General features: G+C 34.5%; 3 protein-coding genes across 3 annotated transcripts; 2 read left to right on the plus strand and 1 right to left on the minus strand.

Moving 5' to 3' along the window:
• Positions 1-1375: 1375 nt before the first annotated feature.
• Positions 1376-3535, plus strand: LOTGIDRAFT_158357 (hypothetical protein; the record flags this gene model as incomplete). The annotated part of the gene is made up of 3 exons (XM_009051524.1): positions 1376-2032; positions 2375-2451; positions 3418-3535. The coding sequence occupies 3 exons, from the start codon at positions 1376-1378 to the stop codon at positions 3533-3535; spliced, it is 852 nt and encodes a 283-aa protein (XP_009049772.1).
• A 529-nt stretch (positions 3536-4064) lies between these two features.
• LOTGIDRAFT_158358 (hypothetical protein) lies at positions 4065-5773 on the minus strand (the record flags this gene model as incomplete). Its single annotated transcript, XM_009051525.1, has 4 exons — positions 4065-4188; positions 4430-4672; positions 4919-5126; positions 5590-5773. 4 exons carry the CDS (start codon positions 5771-5773, stop codon positions 4065-4067), a joined length of 759 nt encoding a protein of 252 aa, XP_009049773.1.
• Positions 5774-8337: 2564 nt separating this feature from the next.
• On the plus strand, positions 8338-18064 carry LOTGIDRAFT_158359 (hypothetical protein; the record flags this gene model as incomplete). The annotated part of the gene is made up of 14 exons (XM_009051526.1): positions 8338-8375; positions 9791-9864; positions 13685-13845; positions 14071-14129; positions 14647-14730; positions 14927-14987; positions 15876-15948; positions 16086-16261; positions 16421-16555; positions 16720-16777; positions 17004-17092; positions 17415-17483; positions 17623-17757; positions 17897-18064. 14 exons carry the CDS (start codon positions 8338-8340, stop codon positions 18062-18064), a joined length of 1380 nt encoding a protein of 459 aa, XP_009049774.1.
• Positions 18065-19464: the final 1400 nt, after the last annotated feature.

Genomic DNA, 19464 nt, shown 5'->3' on the forward strand with positions numbered 1-19464 from the left:
TCAGATAACGATCTACTAGCGTAAGCGAAAGGTTTAGTAGTACCAAACGTTTCTGTTGTAAAATTCCACCAATTCTAAATTACCTTCCATCTGTTATCAAACTGGATCATGATAAACTAAGCAAGGTTCTATGTAAATGCTATTTTCAATTTCTCTGCAGCTTTTTCACATTCAGGATCCCAACACCTACTGCTTTCTTTCTTGTCAATTTCTCAAAGATTCTACTTAATTAGCATAGTCGGGAATAAATTTACTAACATAACCAAAAGTTCGCAATAATGATTAGTATTAGTAGTTTCTGGTTTTACACCATCTTTTGTTATTTTATGACCAAGAAAATCTATTTCTAAAATAGACCTTGAATCAATAATATTTTGTTGAGTTCCCGTATCAACTATCATTCTCATTTCTCTTCCATTTACAACCATTTCTGTTTTCATATCAGAAATAATATAATATACAAAATCTTTTTCAGGATTGTATTCTTCATCATTTAAGGCTCTAATTTTCTTATTTCTACACTTTTTATCCAAACTGACCTATCTTCTTACAGTTCAAACATCTGCAAGAATCTGCAAAATGATCATCCACATCTCTAACATGATTTCTTCTCCTTTTCTTCTTCATTTCTATTGTCTTTATGACTTGCTTCTATTTTTGTCAAAATAATATTCTATTCTTTCTCTTTAGTCTTCTAAAGAATTCCTGTTTCTATTCCTCATTGCAAGAGTAGGCCTATTTCATTCAGCTAAGCTTATGTCACACGATAGTCTCAACGATAGTCTCAATGAATACCATTATTTTAACTTTGAATTAAACCAGGAATTTTATTTAACATGTCTTGTAGGTATAAAACTATGAAAAATATTACCAGACTGCGTTAAAACCTACTACCCCTTGCAGAGTAATTTGTAAGAGCCTGACATGTAATTCGCCAGTATACGATAAGGTATGTGACAATTTGGTCAGGTACATGCTTGTCTTCTCCTGGTGATTTCCGTGACAAATCCCACAACAACGCAGTTAAGGCTTTTTGTTTGGTGTGCGTCCCTTTAAATATGTAATCCGATATATTAAGTGGCTCCCTTTTTGAAAGGATATAGTTAATGTGGACAGCTTGAAACAGATTTAGGTCTATTGTTAAGTTGATCATATAGATTATATAAATCAATCAGTATGAAATTACATGGTCTGTTTACGTATCATATATACTGTTAGTTGAGTTTTTATTATACTGTTTAATATACAGGTACCTCGATTACCAGAGTGAACATATCAATATTTGAATGGATAACTAAAGTGTGTTAACAGCATCGAGATAACTTGTATTGTAGGTGTTTGATTAGTCATTAATTGTAAAGTTTTGGCTTTGATCATGTTTCACAAGACGATCAAAGATCCAACGGTGTCCAGACTTCCATTAAAGAAAAAAAGAAATCGTATGATGACGGTTTTACGACAGGATTTAATGAACAGAAGTCAACTGAAATCGTTCAAAGTAAGCATCAGGAGTAAATATAGTGCTTCACTACCAGCCTTAACAAGTCATAGACGTGATATACAGCAATCTTACAGATCATTACAAAAACAACCAGCTTCTAGACTAGCCAGTGTGCATTATTGTAGTTCATCATCAGATACTGATGACACTTGTTTATCAACAACTGATCTCCGAAAGGTCAAGATATTACAGACCTTGATCAAAATGGGAGTACAGCTGCCTCCAAAACATTCCATGTCCAAGGAGGAATTGGCACAGAGTGACGAAAAGAAAGTGTTGAAGTATATGGCCAACAGTTCTAGACGAGGAAGCTTGACTGCGAGGACGTTAGCTTCCTTTCAGAGGCAAACAAGTTACGACAGTGAATCGGGTGCTGATGATGAATCTGATTCGATTCTTCCTGCGATACCTACTGATCGGAAGAAGTTCGCCTCAAAGGCTAGAGCATTATCCTGGCTTCATGGTCGTGGTGATGACAGCAACTCTGTATCTCCAGAACCCGTAAAAATCAATCGCAGGAAGCGAAAAAAGGTAAACATTAATTGATGTAGTTAAAGTCATGTATACGATTATATGTAAACATATTGACCATTTTCTGAGTAATTTTCATTAACCGTTACACTTTATAATTTACTTTAATAAAGAGTGATTTTAATAAACTTAGAGCAATCTTATGGTATACCGGTAAGAAGATGGTGATACCATGTTTCTTGAACTATTTTCCATTTTTGTAACTACTGAGCACTTTTACGTAATTTAGGCTTGTGACTCGCGGTGGTACAAATATACATGTACCATATAAATACCATTATTCTTTAACAATAAAATTACAATTCATTCACGCATATATCTATAACATTTTTATATTTCCAGCAAAACAATGACAGATTTAAGAAGTTGACTAAATTTCTCATCTTGTTTTTCCGTTCATGGAAAATCCACGCAACAAGGTATGTTCTTGAAAGTGATAATTATAGAACTCCAACGTGGAAGATTTATTCATTCACATTCAGCTGGAATGAACTAATTTCTAAATTTCGAAAATTGAAAATAATTTCACCACAGCCGATCAGGTGTTTCATTTCAGAAAAATCATTTCATTTTTTTTTTCAAATTTGCTGACGATTGTTTCTGGACCAATTCTGATATCTTTTGGAATGTTCATTTATTTTGTTGAGTTTAAGATAATATCACATTGTGTGGAAGAATGTTTGAATGGGAATATTTGGATGCTGTATTTTAAGATTATTTTGACAGGGTGGATGAAGTACTAAGATTTGTCGATTCTTTACAATTTATCGGTAATAAAACTACCAAACAAGATTTATTATTTGACATCACAGAATATAAAGGGACTAAAGAGGTTTGTTTTATTTTTTGTATTTAAACAATATTTATTCAATAAGCCAGAAATAAGCCAAAGCTTATATTAATCCGTTAGGTTTGTTTATTTATTGACCACATTTATGCATATTATGTACACTATATGTAAACATAGATCTATATGGATTAAAAATTAGGTTTTTTTCAAACGATAAATTGAAAATATTCCAAGTCCATGTCAATTGGATACAAAAATGAGTTTTTGATTGGGTATTCTAATACAGCAATAGACAAATACATTCAAAGCCTCCAAACGCTGTGATCTATCCAATCAAGATAGCAATAAGCTTAAGTATTTTACATTTTATATAGGGAAGGCAAATCTTCCGTTACAACCCGAGATGGTCTTCTTTAAGCCCGTTTGAATATACGTCATTCAAATGTAGTTAAGTAATTGTACTTGTATCAGAAAATTCATTTAAAGCATTATAACTTAAAAAGTTTAGTGGCTCACAGGAATTGTTTCCATCACGGTAGTTTCATAATATCCTGATAATATCAGAGTATTGCCCGAATCCTTTCCAATGTTACAGAAAACAAATGTTTCTTTACAAACACTGTCGTATTGAAGAACAAAAGTCTTCATTTATCGCACTGTATTATGTGAATCCGTATGAAAATGAAGGAAAACAACATTTAGCATCAAGATAAACCCTTGAACCTTGAACACCGCGTATCAGGAAGCAATTTAATAGATCAAACTAAATTAACTATGTCATAATACACTAGAAAGATTAAAGTTATGTTCTGTTGGTTGAGATAATTTGGAATTAAAGGGATAATCTATCGTTGTAAGTATGTAAGAGGATAATGATTAGTCAACCGACAGTTTGATTACACAGACACTTATCAAGTATATTATTTTATTCAGTTAACCTTATCAGAGGTCGTGGATATTCCTCTATATTCCTCAAACCAACTGAACTTCTATCTGACAATTAATTCAGTGACTCAACTACCTTAAACCTGAATTGCTTTCCAATAGTATGAGTGACAGTCATACTTTAGACGCCAATAGTGTAATTAGCACTCCAATAATTACTTTAGGGCTCCAATAGTGAAATTAGGGCTCCAATAGTGAAATTAGAAGTCACAATAGTGAAACACAAACAAACCACACTTTGAATTTTATTCTAAATTCATAGAGTGACCATGATTTTCGCACCATTGCGCTTCATTGTCAGTTTAACGGGTTCAGTTTTATCCATTTGCAGTTTTTTTTAGTTGGTGCGGATTTTCTAGTCTTTTTTCCCTGGACAACATCATCTACTACTTTCAATAGCTCTGTACTGGTTCTCTTGTACCTGAAATGAAATACATTCACAACTAATAATAATAATAATGATCGCTTTTACACCAGGCGAAATTCGTTGTGTTTTTCAATTTCGCACTTGACACAGATTGTGCGAATTCTTATATCATCAAGTGCAGTTATAGGAACTAGTACACATCCCATGGCATTGGTTTTTAAGGATTGGCGGCGTTATCAAGAATCAAAATCACTTTTCGAAATTCACGAATCCACGTAAACAAAAGAATATTTACCCCCGTATAGTCGATCTGTGGCCCGTTCTTTCGGCTATTAACTGTTCGTCTATTCCAGAATCATACAGTCTAGTGGTAGCTCGTAGTGAATGGTTCGTATAGAAGCCATTAAAACCAGCGTTGGCACACAATCTCTTCACAACCCCAAAGAGGGTATGGCGTCCTACTAGCACAGCACAGTACCAAGTATCTCGTTTAGGATACTTCAATGGTCGAACGTAATAGGCATTGCAGGTTTTTGGTCTGAAAAGACTATGAAATCATAAACATAAATGGTTCACATATTACACAATGAATGATTGACTGGAATGTAGATCGTCACCCGGACTACAAACAAACTTACCTTTTGGCGCACAGCTGACGGGGCTTTTATACTCGAAGCCAAAATGTACGCATATTCGGTGCAACATCTCGTTATTTATTTAGACATGTTTATGTTTTAGAATTTACACTTTAAACTAAGCAATTTATTATAATTTAGAGACATACTTTTCGTATAACCGAACAAGACATCTGGTTGGTTTTTCTTGGTTTGGTCCAATTTCGACAGTTTTCGGTGTCAGATCTCTGTGTAAAAATCCGCTATTATTCGTCTTTGACAGTCCTTCACTATATATTAAATGTTTTACACCATTCCGTAGTATGATGCTGAAATTTGATTTTTCGCCGATTTTTAACGAGTGGTGTTCTTTGCCGCCTCGTAAACAAAAGTTGATCCCATTCAGATAAACACAGTGTCTATTAACTTGTGTAGCGTGTCTTCACCCAAAAGGCCCTGTTACCAGAGCATGTCCTCCTGATCTCCCGTTATTATTTGTGCCAAGGACCGCATTTTGGCATCTAATATCTTTCGCCATTTGGGCCATTTTCTATCATGAAAAAAAACTGTATGAACTTTAAATATTTCGTGAATTGTACTCCCTTGATAATCGCCACCTCTTTGATTTTTCACTTCCGTCACGAACAATAATAACTGATCACACAGGTCATTGTCATTCGGTTCCAAAAGTTTTTCACCAATATTATTTCGAATTCCGTGTCGCTCTCCATATCAGGAATCAAAAATCCGCACTGCCCACTGACATTTTTTTTTCTGTATTTTTGTTGATGGCAACTCAAGGAGGTCATTTCAATTTTGGACAACGGTTTCCCAAATCTACCTGTTGTCGAACATTTAATTGGTGAATGGGGGATACTCTGCTCTACTCTGCTCTCTTCTTCAGTTGATTGAACATTGCCTGCTTCAAATTCTTGAGTGGTCTGAAGTAGTTCTTCATCAGACGAATTAATGTGGTCTACGTCAAGTGAATGCTCTAAATTAAAGTTATCCACAGGGGCTACCATGTTGTCCAGAAAGTCTTCAAACCTTAGGCTTACATCGCCGGAGTCGAAAGTATTTTGCGTTGTCAGTTGTTGTCAGTCGATTAAAATTCGAACCTGTGTGTGAGCTTTTATATGACGCCAATAGTTAATTAAGTTCACGATGCACGTGAGATAGCTATCTAGGACGCCAATAGTAAGGTACGTGAACGATCCACGTGCAGCTATTTAGGGCGCCAATAGTCGAATTTAGGTTTCCTCTAACACGCCAATAATTTTGACCTATATGAAATGAAATGAAATATTGTATTATATTTTACAGGCGTCCCTCTCATTAGAAGCCAAGAGAATTTTAAGAAAGAGATCTAATGAACGAACAGCCAGTGAACTGCGATATGTAAGCTATATGTTAATTGTTAATATCAGGTTGTACATGTAATTGATATCTGATTATCATAGTATTAAACAAATAAATGTTAATGATTTAATGCATTCAATTAGACATGATATCTTAATATAACCATTGTTTATTATGCATAAAGGAGTAGTGGGGGTAAACACTACGCTTTTAAAATGATATCACGTTCCATGATTTAGAGTATATCGTGAATTTTTGGAACTGACCTTGGATTTTAATCACTGATCTGAATTCTGATGCGATCATTTTACAAACTGGTGACAGTATTAAGGCATTGGTTTAACTCATTTTTAATTCATTGATTATATGTATGATATTTTACAAAATATAAATATGGTTTCAGAAACAATCCGAGGCATATGCTAAACCTAAAATATATAGGCCTAAGGTTTTATATAACACATAACTATAGGTTTCATTAGTCTGTAACCACATTCTGACAAAAGGTTTTAAACATTCTACAACAAAAATCTGACAAAAGGTTTTAGACATTCTACAACAACAATCTGACTATAGGTTTTAAAAATTCTACAACAACAATCTGACTATAGGTTTTAAACATTCTACAACCACATTCTGACTATAGGTTTTAGAAATTCCCCAACCACAAACTGGTTACAGGTTTTTGACATTCTACAACCATAAATTGTCTGTATTCGCTAGCACAAAGGATTTCCGTTATAACAAACCGATTTAAGGTTTCAATTTCACAACCACAAGATGCCTAGAGGTTTCAATTCCACAACCACAAACTGACTAGATGTTTCAATTCCACAACCACAAACTGACTTGATGTTTCAATTCCACAACCACAAGCTGACTTGATGTTTCAATTCAACAACCACAAACTGACTAGATGTTTAAATTCCAAAACCACAAACTGACTAGATATGTTTCAATTCCACAACCACAAACTAACTAGATGTTTCAATTCCACAACCACAAACTTCCGTTTCCGCTATATTACAACCACAAATTGACAAGGGGTTCCATTTCCATTACCAAAACCAGACAAGAGGTTTCCGTTATATTACAACCACACATTGGCAAGGGGTTTCGTTTCCATTACCAAAACCCGACAAGAGGTTTCCGTTATATTACAATCACAAATTGGCAAGGGGTTTCATTTCCATTACCAAAACAAAAAAGACAAGAGGTTTCCGTTATATTACAACCACAAATTGGCCAGGTTTCATTTCCATTACCAAAAACATACAAGAGGTTTCCTTTATATTACAACCACAAACTGACAAGAGGTTTCGTTTCCATTACCAAAAACAGACAAGAGGTTTCCGTTATATTACAACCTCAAACTGACAAGAGGTTTCCGTTATATTACAACCTCAAACTGACAAGAGGTTTCCGTTATATTATAACCACAAACTGACAAGGGGTTTCATTTCCATTACCAAAAACAGACAAGAGGTTTTCGTTATATTACAACCACAAACTGACAAGAGGTTTCATTTCCATTACCAAAAACAGATAAGGGGTTTCCGTTATATTACAATCACACACTGACAAGAGGTTTCTGTTATATTACAACCACAAACTGACAAGAGGTTTCATTTCCATTACCAAAAACAGACAAGAGGTCTTCGTTATATTACAACTACAAACTGACAAGATGTTTCATAACACTAAAATCGTAATAGAAGTTTCAGGTATTTCTTAACCTCAAACTAACAAGAGGTTATTTCACAACAGACTAGAAGTTTCAATTTAAAACTACAATCTGACCAGAATCTGACACGAGCTTTTCGTTATTTCACAACCACCATTTGACAAGAGGTTTCAATTCCATACCCACAAACTGACAAGAGTTTTTCAGTACTTCATAACCACAACCTGACGAGAGGTTTTTGACAACCACAAACTCTCCCGAGGCTTCCGTTACTTTACAACAACAAACTGACTTTCGGTTTCAGAACCTCAAAATTGCAATGCTTCCGGTATTTCACTATTCACAAACTTACTAAAGATTTGAGAAATATAACACCTTGTCGGATATGTTATTTTTCCTTTCAAAATTTTGACTTCGTATAATACCTATCAATTTTGTTACTTCGTATAATACCTATCAATTCTAGAAGTAAACTTAATATCACTTTTAATTTAGGTACAGGTTGCTTTGGGGAACTACAAATCTATAGCCGCTTATCCTTCTAGAATGAAGCGATTGATAGCAGAGAAAGCCTGGTATGAAGAGTAAGTTTTCTTTTTGCTCTCGAGTTTACTTTTCATTTCGTTTTATTCTGACCCCATCATCTGAATGTTAAACTGCAAGTAGTTATGGATACAACTAAACCTGAAATAAGGTAACCTTTTGTAAACCGTTGCATCTAATTGTGGTTTTAGAGTAAAGGTTTTCACATCACATGGTAGAATACAAAATTCTGCGATTGTTTTCACGTGTGGAAGTGTAGACACATAAGATCAATTTTGACACTTTCCATGATAATTATATCTCAAGAAGGTGAAATATAACTTAATGAGCACGATTAACTGTAAAGCAGTGGGTGATTTATTTTCAGAAAGCTTTTAAATCTTAAAAAGTCAATCACGGAACGAGAATATAAGATCTAATTTCTGTTTCCTTTTTACTAAAACTTGTCGATCTGTCAAACTCCTCTCCAAGATGTATTAATCTTATATTGATCATCACGTGATCAATAAGCAGACTTGATTGATTCAGACCGACCATCTGTTGCTGTTAGTTCCAGGGAATATTGACAATTTCTCGTACCAATTTCAACTTCCTAAAAGCGACTTGATATTAAGAATATGTAGATATTGTGGTAAATTGCATTGCATGTTATCATTAATCAGAGGCTACTGTCCTCTAAATCTAGAATAAGACCTCAATTCGCCTGAAATATGAACCCAAGTCATTTGATATTTTTGTTCATTAAATAAAAATAGGTGATCGATGGAAAGAATGAGGGGAATTACTCATTGAAATTATATTTACTATGTTTATATCTCACTTATCACACTCGAGTTTCACAACCCCATATTCCCGTAACGCAAGCATTTTCGCCAACTCAAAAACCAAATAAAATCAGATTACGGGAAATTTACATGATTTTTTATTTCAGATGGATGGGTGGTTGGGGGGTTATAATTCAGGCAGCTGCATGGTACATCTATTTTTCAAAAAATGAAACAAGAAATAGATTTCATATCACATTATTTAGACAATATTTCTAAGTCGCTAGGTGAGAGTCCATAGAGTTTCAAACTAAAACAAATCAGCAACGAAAACGACAGTAAGGGAATGCCGCAAATGAAATCTTTGTGACTCTTTTGTCATAGTAAGTAGATTTGGTTAGCGTTTGGTTGGAATGAAAAATAAGGTTTCAATTACAGTACAGAAAACGACCTTTTCCATAAGAGAGTGACTCACGTACTCATACATTATTAAAGTTAATATTTAGAAAATAAAGCGTAAAATAGTTACGTGCATGTGTGTTAAATTGCAAATTTAGAATCCTACAGGTGGCTAAAGCAAACAAGATCACGGTTTATTATTATGAAAATTAACATAATCCTTTGTATTTGTTTTTTATTTTATTCTTTCTTTAACAAATCCTCTTGAATCATCTCTTTATATTTTTTTCTAGGTTTGACTCCAAACGTGTGATAGTAAGAGAAGGCCACGTACCTATGGGGTTCTATTTTATTTTATCTGGGTCAGGTAGGTTGCAATTCTTATGCTAGGTTTACACTACGTACCCGGCAACATGGACATGACATGGTACTCGTGCTCGTGAGGAAACTTAGCGCAACTTAACAAAACTTGGATATGAAGACAATACGTTTAGGTAAAACGGCAAATTCCTGCCTGGCTCGACCTTTCCATACACCTTTCAAGACTGCTCGCACCGTGTCAGACCATAGCAGAACTGAACGTACCGTAATGCCCCGGTTTGCAAAGCGTCACACATTAGGCCGCACCTTCATTGAAACTTAACGAAAACGACTTTCGTTCATCCCAGCTTCCGTGAGAACGGAACACAGATGCCAGGGAATAGATACGATCCCCGTTCCATTACGAACCACTTCCGCGTTTTGTAACGATCTCTTAACGTATTGTCACATTTTGTAGCGTTTACCCCGTTTTACTACGACCGTGGCTGCCATGGTTGCCGTGGCAAATTTTTTGACAGTTTAAAATTTTGGCTAGCATTCACGGCAATTGCAGTCTGTGAGGTTGCCTATCCCGTACCACTGTTTGTCTCAAGTTCTTCTCATTTTCCCACGATGATCTGAAACCTGATTACCGTGGCCGCCGGGAACATAGTGTAAACATAGCATTACCTCGTCGCTCATATATGCATAATGTATGTATATCTTTTAGGATTTTCTAGGGTGATAAGGGTATATAATCTTTTTACTCTAGGTTGGTAAGAATATGTTATGTTACTACTCTAGTGAGTAAGGGTAAGTGGTCTTATTGCACTAGTAAGTGGTAAGAAGTCTTATGACTCCAAGGTTGTTCTTTTGTCTATAGGGTGGTAATGATGTGTGGTCTATTGACCGGGCTGAACTTAGCATACACATTCAACTAGCATACAGATTCGGGTCGAATCGTCTCAGCATACACATTCGCGGCAAATCGATCCGATATGAAATCTGAATTATTTCTAACTTAAATATTGTTAAAATAACTTAAATTTTTTTTATGACAAATACACATAAGAATTCTTTCAATTTCGCAAACACGTATATGTCTAACTCTCTTAGTCTTTGTACTGTGGCCCATTTAATACGTAATTTTTTATTTTGGAAGCTGAAACCTACCAAATTTAAACAGCAAATTAAAAGGCTTGGCCATCATAGGAACTTTTTGAAATTCATACTATACTATCTCACACTAGTCCTCATTCGAAATTTTTGTACGGAGGCCCATTGAAGACACACTAATCGACATATATATGACCTATATCAGAATATTACTTAGAGTTTACGGACTATTTGCGAGGCTTAGCCGTCATAGAAACCTTTTGAAATCTATACCATACTATTTCACACTAGTCCCCATTCCAAATATCAAATTACAAAGTTGCTTTCTCCCTTACTTTTTGTACGGAGGCCCATTAAAGATATACACTCATCGACATTAATATGGACTATGTAGAATAATACAAAAAGTATGGGAGACAGCAACTTAGTGATTTTATATTTCAAATGGGGACTAGTGTGAGATAGTATAATAGGAATTTCAAAATTTTCCTATGACGGCTAAGACTCGCAAATTGCCCGTAAACTCTGGGTAATATTCTCATATAGGTTATATATAATTATGTCGATTGGTGTATGTCTTTAATGGGCCTCCGTACAAAAAGTAAGGGAGACAGCAATTTGGTGATTTGATATTTGGAATGGGGACTAGTGTGAAATAGTATGGTATAAATTTCAAAAGGTTTCTATGACGGCTAATCCTTGCAAATAGTCCGTAAACTCTAAGTAATATTCTGATATAGGTCATATATATGTCGATTGGTGTATGTCTTTAATGGGTCTTCGTACAAAAAGTTAGGGAGACAGCAACTTTGTAATTTTATATTTGGAATTGGGACTAGTGTGAGATAGTATGGTATGAATTGCAATAAGTTCCTATGACGGCTAAAACTTGCAAATTGCCCGTAAACTCATATAGGCCATATTTATGTCTATTAGTGTATATCTTTAATGGGCCTCCGTACAAAAAGTAAGGGAGACAGCAACTTTGTAATTTGATATTTGAAATGGGGACTAGTGTGAAATAGTATGGTATAAATTTCAGAAGGTTTCTATGACGGCTAAGCCTCGCAAATAGTCCGTAAACTCTAAGTAATATTCGGATATAGGTCATATATATTTCGATTGCTGTATGTCTTTAATGGGTCTCCGTACAAAAAGTAAGGGAGACAGCAACTTTGTAATTTGATATTTTGAATGGGGACTAGTGTGAGATAGTATGGTAAAAATTTCAAAATGTTCCTATGACGGCTAAGACTCGCAAATTGCCCGTAAACTCTGGAAAATGTTCTCATATAGATTATATAGATGTCGATTGGTGTATGTCTTGAATGGGTCTCCTTACAAAACGTAAGGGAGACAGCAACTTGGTGATTTGATATTTCGAATGAGGACTAGTGTGAGATAGTATGGTATAAATTTTAAAAAGTTTCTATGACGGCTAAGCCTCGCAAATTGCTCGTAAACTCTGAGTAACATACTCATATAGGCCATATATATGTCGATTAGTGTGTCTTCAATGGGCCTCCGTACAAAAAGTAAGGGAGACAGCAACTTAGTGATTTGATATTTCGAATGAGGACTAGTGTGAGATAGTATAGTATGAATTTCAAAAAGTTCCTAAGACGGCTAAGTCTTTTAATTTGCTGTTTAAATTTGGTAGGTTTCAGCTTCCATAAAAAAAATATGTATTAAATGGGCCACAGTACAAAGACTAAGTGAGTTAGACATATACGTGTTTGCGAAATTGAAAGAATTCTTATGTGTATTTGTCATAAAAAAATTTGAGTTATTTTAACAATATTTAAGTTAGAAATAATTCAGATTTCATATCGGATCGATTTGCTGCGAATGTGTATGCTGAGGCGATTCGACCCGAATCTGTATGCTAGTTGAATGTGTATGCTAAGTTCAGCCCGGTGGTCTATTGACGCTAAGATGGTAAGCTAATTAGTAGTCTTATGTCTCTAGGGTGGTAAGAATATGTGGTCTTTTGACTGTAGGGTGGTAGATGGAAAGACTCTGAGGTTGTAAAGGAATGTGACCTATTGAGCTAGAGCGGTAAGGATATGTGGCATTTTGACATAGGGCATTAAGGGTAAGCGTAACAGTCTAATGACTAGGATGGTAAGAGAATAAGATCTTATCTCTCTAGGGCGTGACCTTGGGTTGTAAGGGAATGTGACCATGTATCTAGGGTGGTAAAAGTATGTGGTCTTATGTCTGTAGAGTGGTGGGGCATGTGCTAGGATTGTAAGGAAATACATGTGGTCTTATTTTTTGTGGATAGATAGTGAATTTGACATTATAAGATACGAAGGCTGACAAGTTAAGGGATCTTATGACTCTGAGGCAGAAAAGGAATGTGACCTTTTACCCTATGGTATAAGGATGAAATGAATGGTCTTATGACTCTAGAATGGTAAGTGAATGTGGTCCAATTAAAAGAATGTTACCTTTTGACATAAGGTGGTAAGGGTATGTGATCTTATGTCTGTAGGATGGTAATGCAGTGTGATCTTTGTCTTAAGGGTACCGTATGTGATATTTTGACCTAGGATAGTAAGGTTGCGTAGTCTAATGACTGTAGGGTGGAAAGGGCATGAGATCTAATGTCTCTGTGTTGGTAAGTGTTCGTAGTCTTATAACTCTAGGGTGGTAAGGGAATCTGACCTTTGACATTAAGTGGCCAGTATACATTCATGATGACTGGAGAATATCATCTGAATTTATTGACTTCAAAATGTGACTGTCATTTATGTTGATCTTGTTAGCTCTGGTTTCCGGTATGGATGAAGACAAACAACTAGCACAGACTATATTGGTACTTAAACGAGGAGATAGTTTTGGTGAACTGGCTATGGTAAATAGAGCTAGACGACAAGCTTCTGTAATTTCTAAAGAACCAGTTGAGCTATTAGTTCTATCAAACTATGTAAGTGTATGTCCGTTGTTTCGAACCGAATCCTCGATTTCCATCTGTAACTGGCTTGCTAAATAGTTGTAAGAGGACAATTTTACTGTCTGCAGGCCCTACATGGGTTGGCTTTTAACATGGTATCCATGGAATAGAAGGGATCTAATAAGACTATTGTATATAGCCGCTGTGGGTATTTTCTTATTTTCTGAAAATTTGAATATTGTATTCTTTTTCCGGTAGGATTTTCGAGAGATTTTTATGGCTGGTGGAATGAAAGATCCAAACGAACAATTTCTACGGTAAGCCATCTCATTTACTGTTAGCGGATTTGTATCTTCTTTTATATCTCATTCATTGTCATAGAAAACAAAGTATTGTCCACTGTCGCCATTTGTCTGAAATTCCATCTTCAACTGCACTTCAAGACCAAAGAACGCTGCTGTCAGGAGGAATTGACAATCATTGAAATTGGCCCGGCAAATCAGGCCTTACCTATTCCTCGGATGTGATATACGGATTTGATATCGTCACGGTTAGGGCTAGATTCAAAAGGTCAAATTTTATGGGAATTACCCTGGTCCATTTTTTGGATCGCTAATGTTTGAGAGTTTTCACCACGACATGAATCTATCAATACACTAATGGATATTCTGCAATGTCTCTGTGCCTCACCCGGTACCACAACACAGTCCCTAGCCCTAACTTACGGAGTTGCTTTACGAAGAGGGGAACACCTTCCCTTCGACTGTATTGTGGTTAGAATCGGAACGGGTATGGCCAGATTTGCCGGGCTACATTTAAATATTATTATTTCAGAAAAATCCCTTGTTTTAAAGGTTGGCCAATAGAACGGTTAGGGGACACTGAAGGTTCTAAAAATGTCATGTTCAGCTATTTTAAGTAAGTGTCATTTGAAATCATAAATCTTATTAACACTATATCACTATTATATTTAATTAACAATAATTGTGATAAAAGTGATTATTACCAATTAAGAATAATTAACCTACCAGCGACTTCATCATGGCATTGACATACAATTATCATTGGATAGAAGGTTATATATCTCTTTAAATTCTCAGTTTTCTGTTTTTAGGCGAGGAACTGTATTAGTTAAAGATAGTTTAAAGAATGATTGGGTTTTTATAATAAAATCTGTAAGTTATTTGCCTATTAAGACGAGTTTGGGATTTTATGGAAGCTGCCGAGATATAGATACTTCCATTACCAAAATTTCAGATATCAGGATTTTTAGAATTTAAGAAAACAATCTCACCTCAAATTACCGCCAAATTTGACCAATGGGCAGTGAACAAGGGTTATTCAAATTCTAAATTATGTAATGAATGTTAGGCCTGCTAAAGTGAAGTGGAAACAGTCTACTCTCACGATCAACATACATCTAATTTATATTCTGAAAAGTAATACGACTATGTTATATCATTGATTACTATCATGATAACCCACCATTTAATTATATGGATAACTTTACACTATTTGTTTTAGGGAACTTGTGACGTTATGAAGATATTAAAGAAAGTCGATGTTAGTAAAACCATCAAAGTCAAAGTAAAAAAACCCAAAGACTGGAGAGTAAAATGTGAGCTTTAAAGGGGATGTAAAGAGGTGTTTAAAACTTTGTAATTGTATCTTGGAGATAAGTGTTTGATGACGTCACTAATCACAAAATATGCTCCATCATATAAGGCTTTTCGTGATTAGTGACGTCATTAACACTGAGCTTTGCAGGTACCAAAGACACCCGATTGAAACTAGGTATGGTGCCAATTGATGCTATCAATGTCCCCAATAAACATGAAGATTTTAGAAAACCTCTTTACAAAACTTTTAGAAGTGTTTTGGTACATACCATTTTACTGAATCCGCACTAATGCTTCCATTTAGATTAGTATTTGCATCGATATCACAACCGACCAGAGTATTACTACCTAAAAATGATATATTCAATAGTTCAATAGTTTTGGTCGGTTGTATTAAACTCTACGATCCATAACTCCTCACAACTTCAATTTGTTTTTTTTCAGATGGTTGGTATTGAATGCCAACTTCATTACTTCCATATTAAACATCAGATCAAAATATATACTCAAATTGGAAGTAATATCTGATTTTAATGCACTCTTTATTAGAGAAAAAAATAAATTGTCTGGGCTTACTACAGTGTATATATCAAACAAATAAATTTGCAATTCATCATATTCACAAAATAGCTTACCTTGGAAAAACTATTTCAGTGAAGGATGACTTAGAAATAGAGACTAAGACTGGAATCAGTCACGAAGAGAAAATCAGAGTAGCTTATGATGATAAAAACATCCAGCTTCATCAACAACAACATCATAAACAACAACAACGGGTTGATTTGAAACCATTAACCGAGGGAAAACAAGATGACGAGAGGTTTGTTGAGGTAAATATGAAAATGTAAAAACGGGAAAAGTATTTGCACTGTTTTCCGGAGACCACTAAAGATAAAGGAACAACACTAATATTTTAACATTTGCGTGGAGATGTTTGATAAAAATCAAGAAATTTAAGCAAAATATTTATCCTATTCCTTGTTTTTCAGCAATCAAATAGAGTTGAAGAAGGAAATGATAGAGTTTTACAAATATCACAAGGTTCATCCAGAAAATCACACGACTCTAAGATCAGAATAGAAGCTAGTGGTCGCTTATCGAATATTGGAAACCTCTTACAAAAGGTACGCTATGATATTATAGGTGAAAACTTTAGACCTATATAATACTTCTAAAGGCATGTTTTTGTTTATAACTTAGATTAGAAAAATATTCTCACATGGCAACAAGATTTATTTTGATATGTGATTTTGGAATAGTGGTGCCAGTTTCCCTTTGTTCATTTCAGAGACCATATCTTAGTTCTAACTCATCTCACCCTAGTGCTATAGAAATACATGGATCAGGTAGAATTTGTTTTTAATTTTATCTAGTTTACAAAATATCACACACACATTGTCTTCTTGTCGGTTAATCTTAGAGGACATAAGAAATAAAAGTAAACAGCTTTCATAAATGATTCAACTAATTCATGTCTTCTATTGAATGAAGTAGACCACTTTAGACGGCTGCCCCTCTGCGTTGACAACTCCACAATGCTATGAAACTTTTCTTTCTTGATGATAGTTGTAGATAGTAGAAATGGAGACCACCTTCAACCTATAGATATAAAAAAAGGAACACCTGAATTATCTCATCTTTCTAACCCCTCACCAATTAAGGTAAATTCTCATTTTCTACAATATATTATTGATTTATCGTGGTAATGAAGCCTGAAATCCTGTTCTTTAATTTGGATACAAATTCAAGAAATTTAGTGGATAAAATTTAATAATTTTGAAATTCTAAAAAACGGACGAATTGCAACACTTGGCATGGAAACAAGTCCGTCACGAAGCCCAAATCTTGTTGTATTCGGACCTGTCGTTATTTTTAAAACAAATTGATTGTTGATATTGTGTCCAACTGTTAATTTGCTCAATTAGGATTGGAACAAATATCAACTTACCGGATTCATTTATAAATTCGTTGTACACCTTTCAGAGAGTGATAACACCACCAGACATTCCAATATTTGTCAATATACAAAACCTAAATAGAGGTGACGTCTTCGTAAGTATCAATTGTATCATCTTTTTATTTTTCGAAAAATACGGTAACAGATTTATTCGCCCATTTGAAATTCTAGGATCTTTCAAGATCACAAAAATGTGTTATATAATTTGATATCACCCATTTGCTTCCTTTCTAGGGTATAAGTGATTTATTTTTTGAAGATCAGCCAAGATTAATATTAGTAAGTCGAGGTGTTGAATGTATCATGGTTCACAAAAAGTTCTACAAACAACACGCATCACATGGTTTTCTTACTAAACTACGAGAAATGGTAGGTATGAGAAATATCTTAAAGTTTCCAGAAACAACGAAATATATACTGCGAACAAAATAAAATGTTTAATTGGGCATTTATAAAACAGGAGACTAACGAATATTAAAATTATAATATTATTCCTTTATCTTTAAAGATGTTCCCGTATCCCTCCGAAGAAGACCTTCAATACAACCTCGAACAGAGATTTTGCTGGAATGAATTAAAGAAAGATGAAGTGTATGACGTAATAAGTGGAGTTCATGTTCGCAAGAATTTGAAAGAACAATCCCGATTTCCATTACCAAAAGTACAAACATATTAAATAAATAGAGCTTCATCTTGTTCAATTGAAAGTGAATAATATTCTATAAAAGCAGATAGATGTACACCAGAAACGCTGAAGTACAATATTTAAATTTGATTATAATTTGTGACTGGGGCTTGAATATGGGTTTAGTGACATGTTTTTCACATGGGTTTCTCTAAGATGCATTTCTTACTAAAATAGAAATAATCCGTCTTGAGGGCCAACAATGCCCAGCGTAGCTAATATTTCGTAATCTTTTCAATTTGCCATAGAATTGAGCTATTGTTCGTATTGATTTTATTTGGTTGATAAAGTACTGTTATAGGCATTAGTTTGATATCCATTTAATACCCACGTTCCACCCTTTCGCAACAGTCCAAGCTATATACAAAGATTCGTGAACTTGTTGGACTTTTCGCGACCATTGACCTATACCTACAACCACAATCAGAAATTAGACGCGTCCCTAATATATGTATTTCTGAATTTTTATAATTGCAAATTTGACAGTATATTGGATTGAACATTAGATTGGAACCGTCCCTAAAATAAGGTGTTAATTTAATCGAGACAATGTTAGCTAGAATAACAATGAGGTAAAAGATAATATTAGAATGTTTTTACTCAAGTTTGTCTGGAATAGTAAAGACAAAACCTCTCTTCTTCGCTATATCAATAAAGCTTTTGCCAGCTGTTCACAGATTTCAAATATTACTAGCGAAATAATGTGGATATTAACTCTAACTTGTCAATCTTCTATTGACACTTAACATTAAGATGAAACTCTCGCCTTGTTGATATTCTCAATCGTTCTTAAATTACTTAACAATTCAATTAATCTCTCGCTAGACATTCTAGTGTAAAAGATCGAATATTAAACTTTCTCACATATCACTCATTTTCTATTATTCTAGTCCATACCTGAATAGCTAGAATTACAGTAACACTGACTACATTGAAATGCATCATCTACATGTATACTACTCCCAATTGCCATATCTGACTAATTTAAAATATGTATACATGTAAACTACATTTATGTACTATTTCGGACTAGTTTAAAATAAATACACATGTATACTAACTCCCAATGTTCATATCTGACCAGTTGAAATATTTAATAAATATATACTACTCACAATTGCCATATCTGACTAGTTTTGATATTTAACATATCACTCATTTTCTATTATTCTAGTCCGTAACTGAATAGCTAGATAACAGTTACATTTACACTGACTACATTGAATACTTCTACAACTGTATATTGCTCCCAATTGCTATATCTGACTAGTTTTAATATTTGATAAATATATACTTCTCCCAATTCCCATGTCTGACTGGTTTTGATATGTATTAAATGTATCCTACTCCTTATTGGTACTTCTGACTAGTTTAAAATATGTCTTCATGTA

This window comes from Lottia gigantea, assembly GCF_000327385.1.
Source record: "Lottia gigantea unplaced genomic scaffold LOTGIsca_17, whole genome shotgun sequence".
In the NCBI taxonomy this organism is placed as follows: Eukaryota; Metazoa; Mollusca; class Gastropoda; family Lottiidae; genus Lottia; species Lottia gigantea.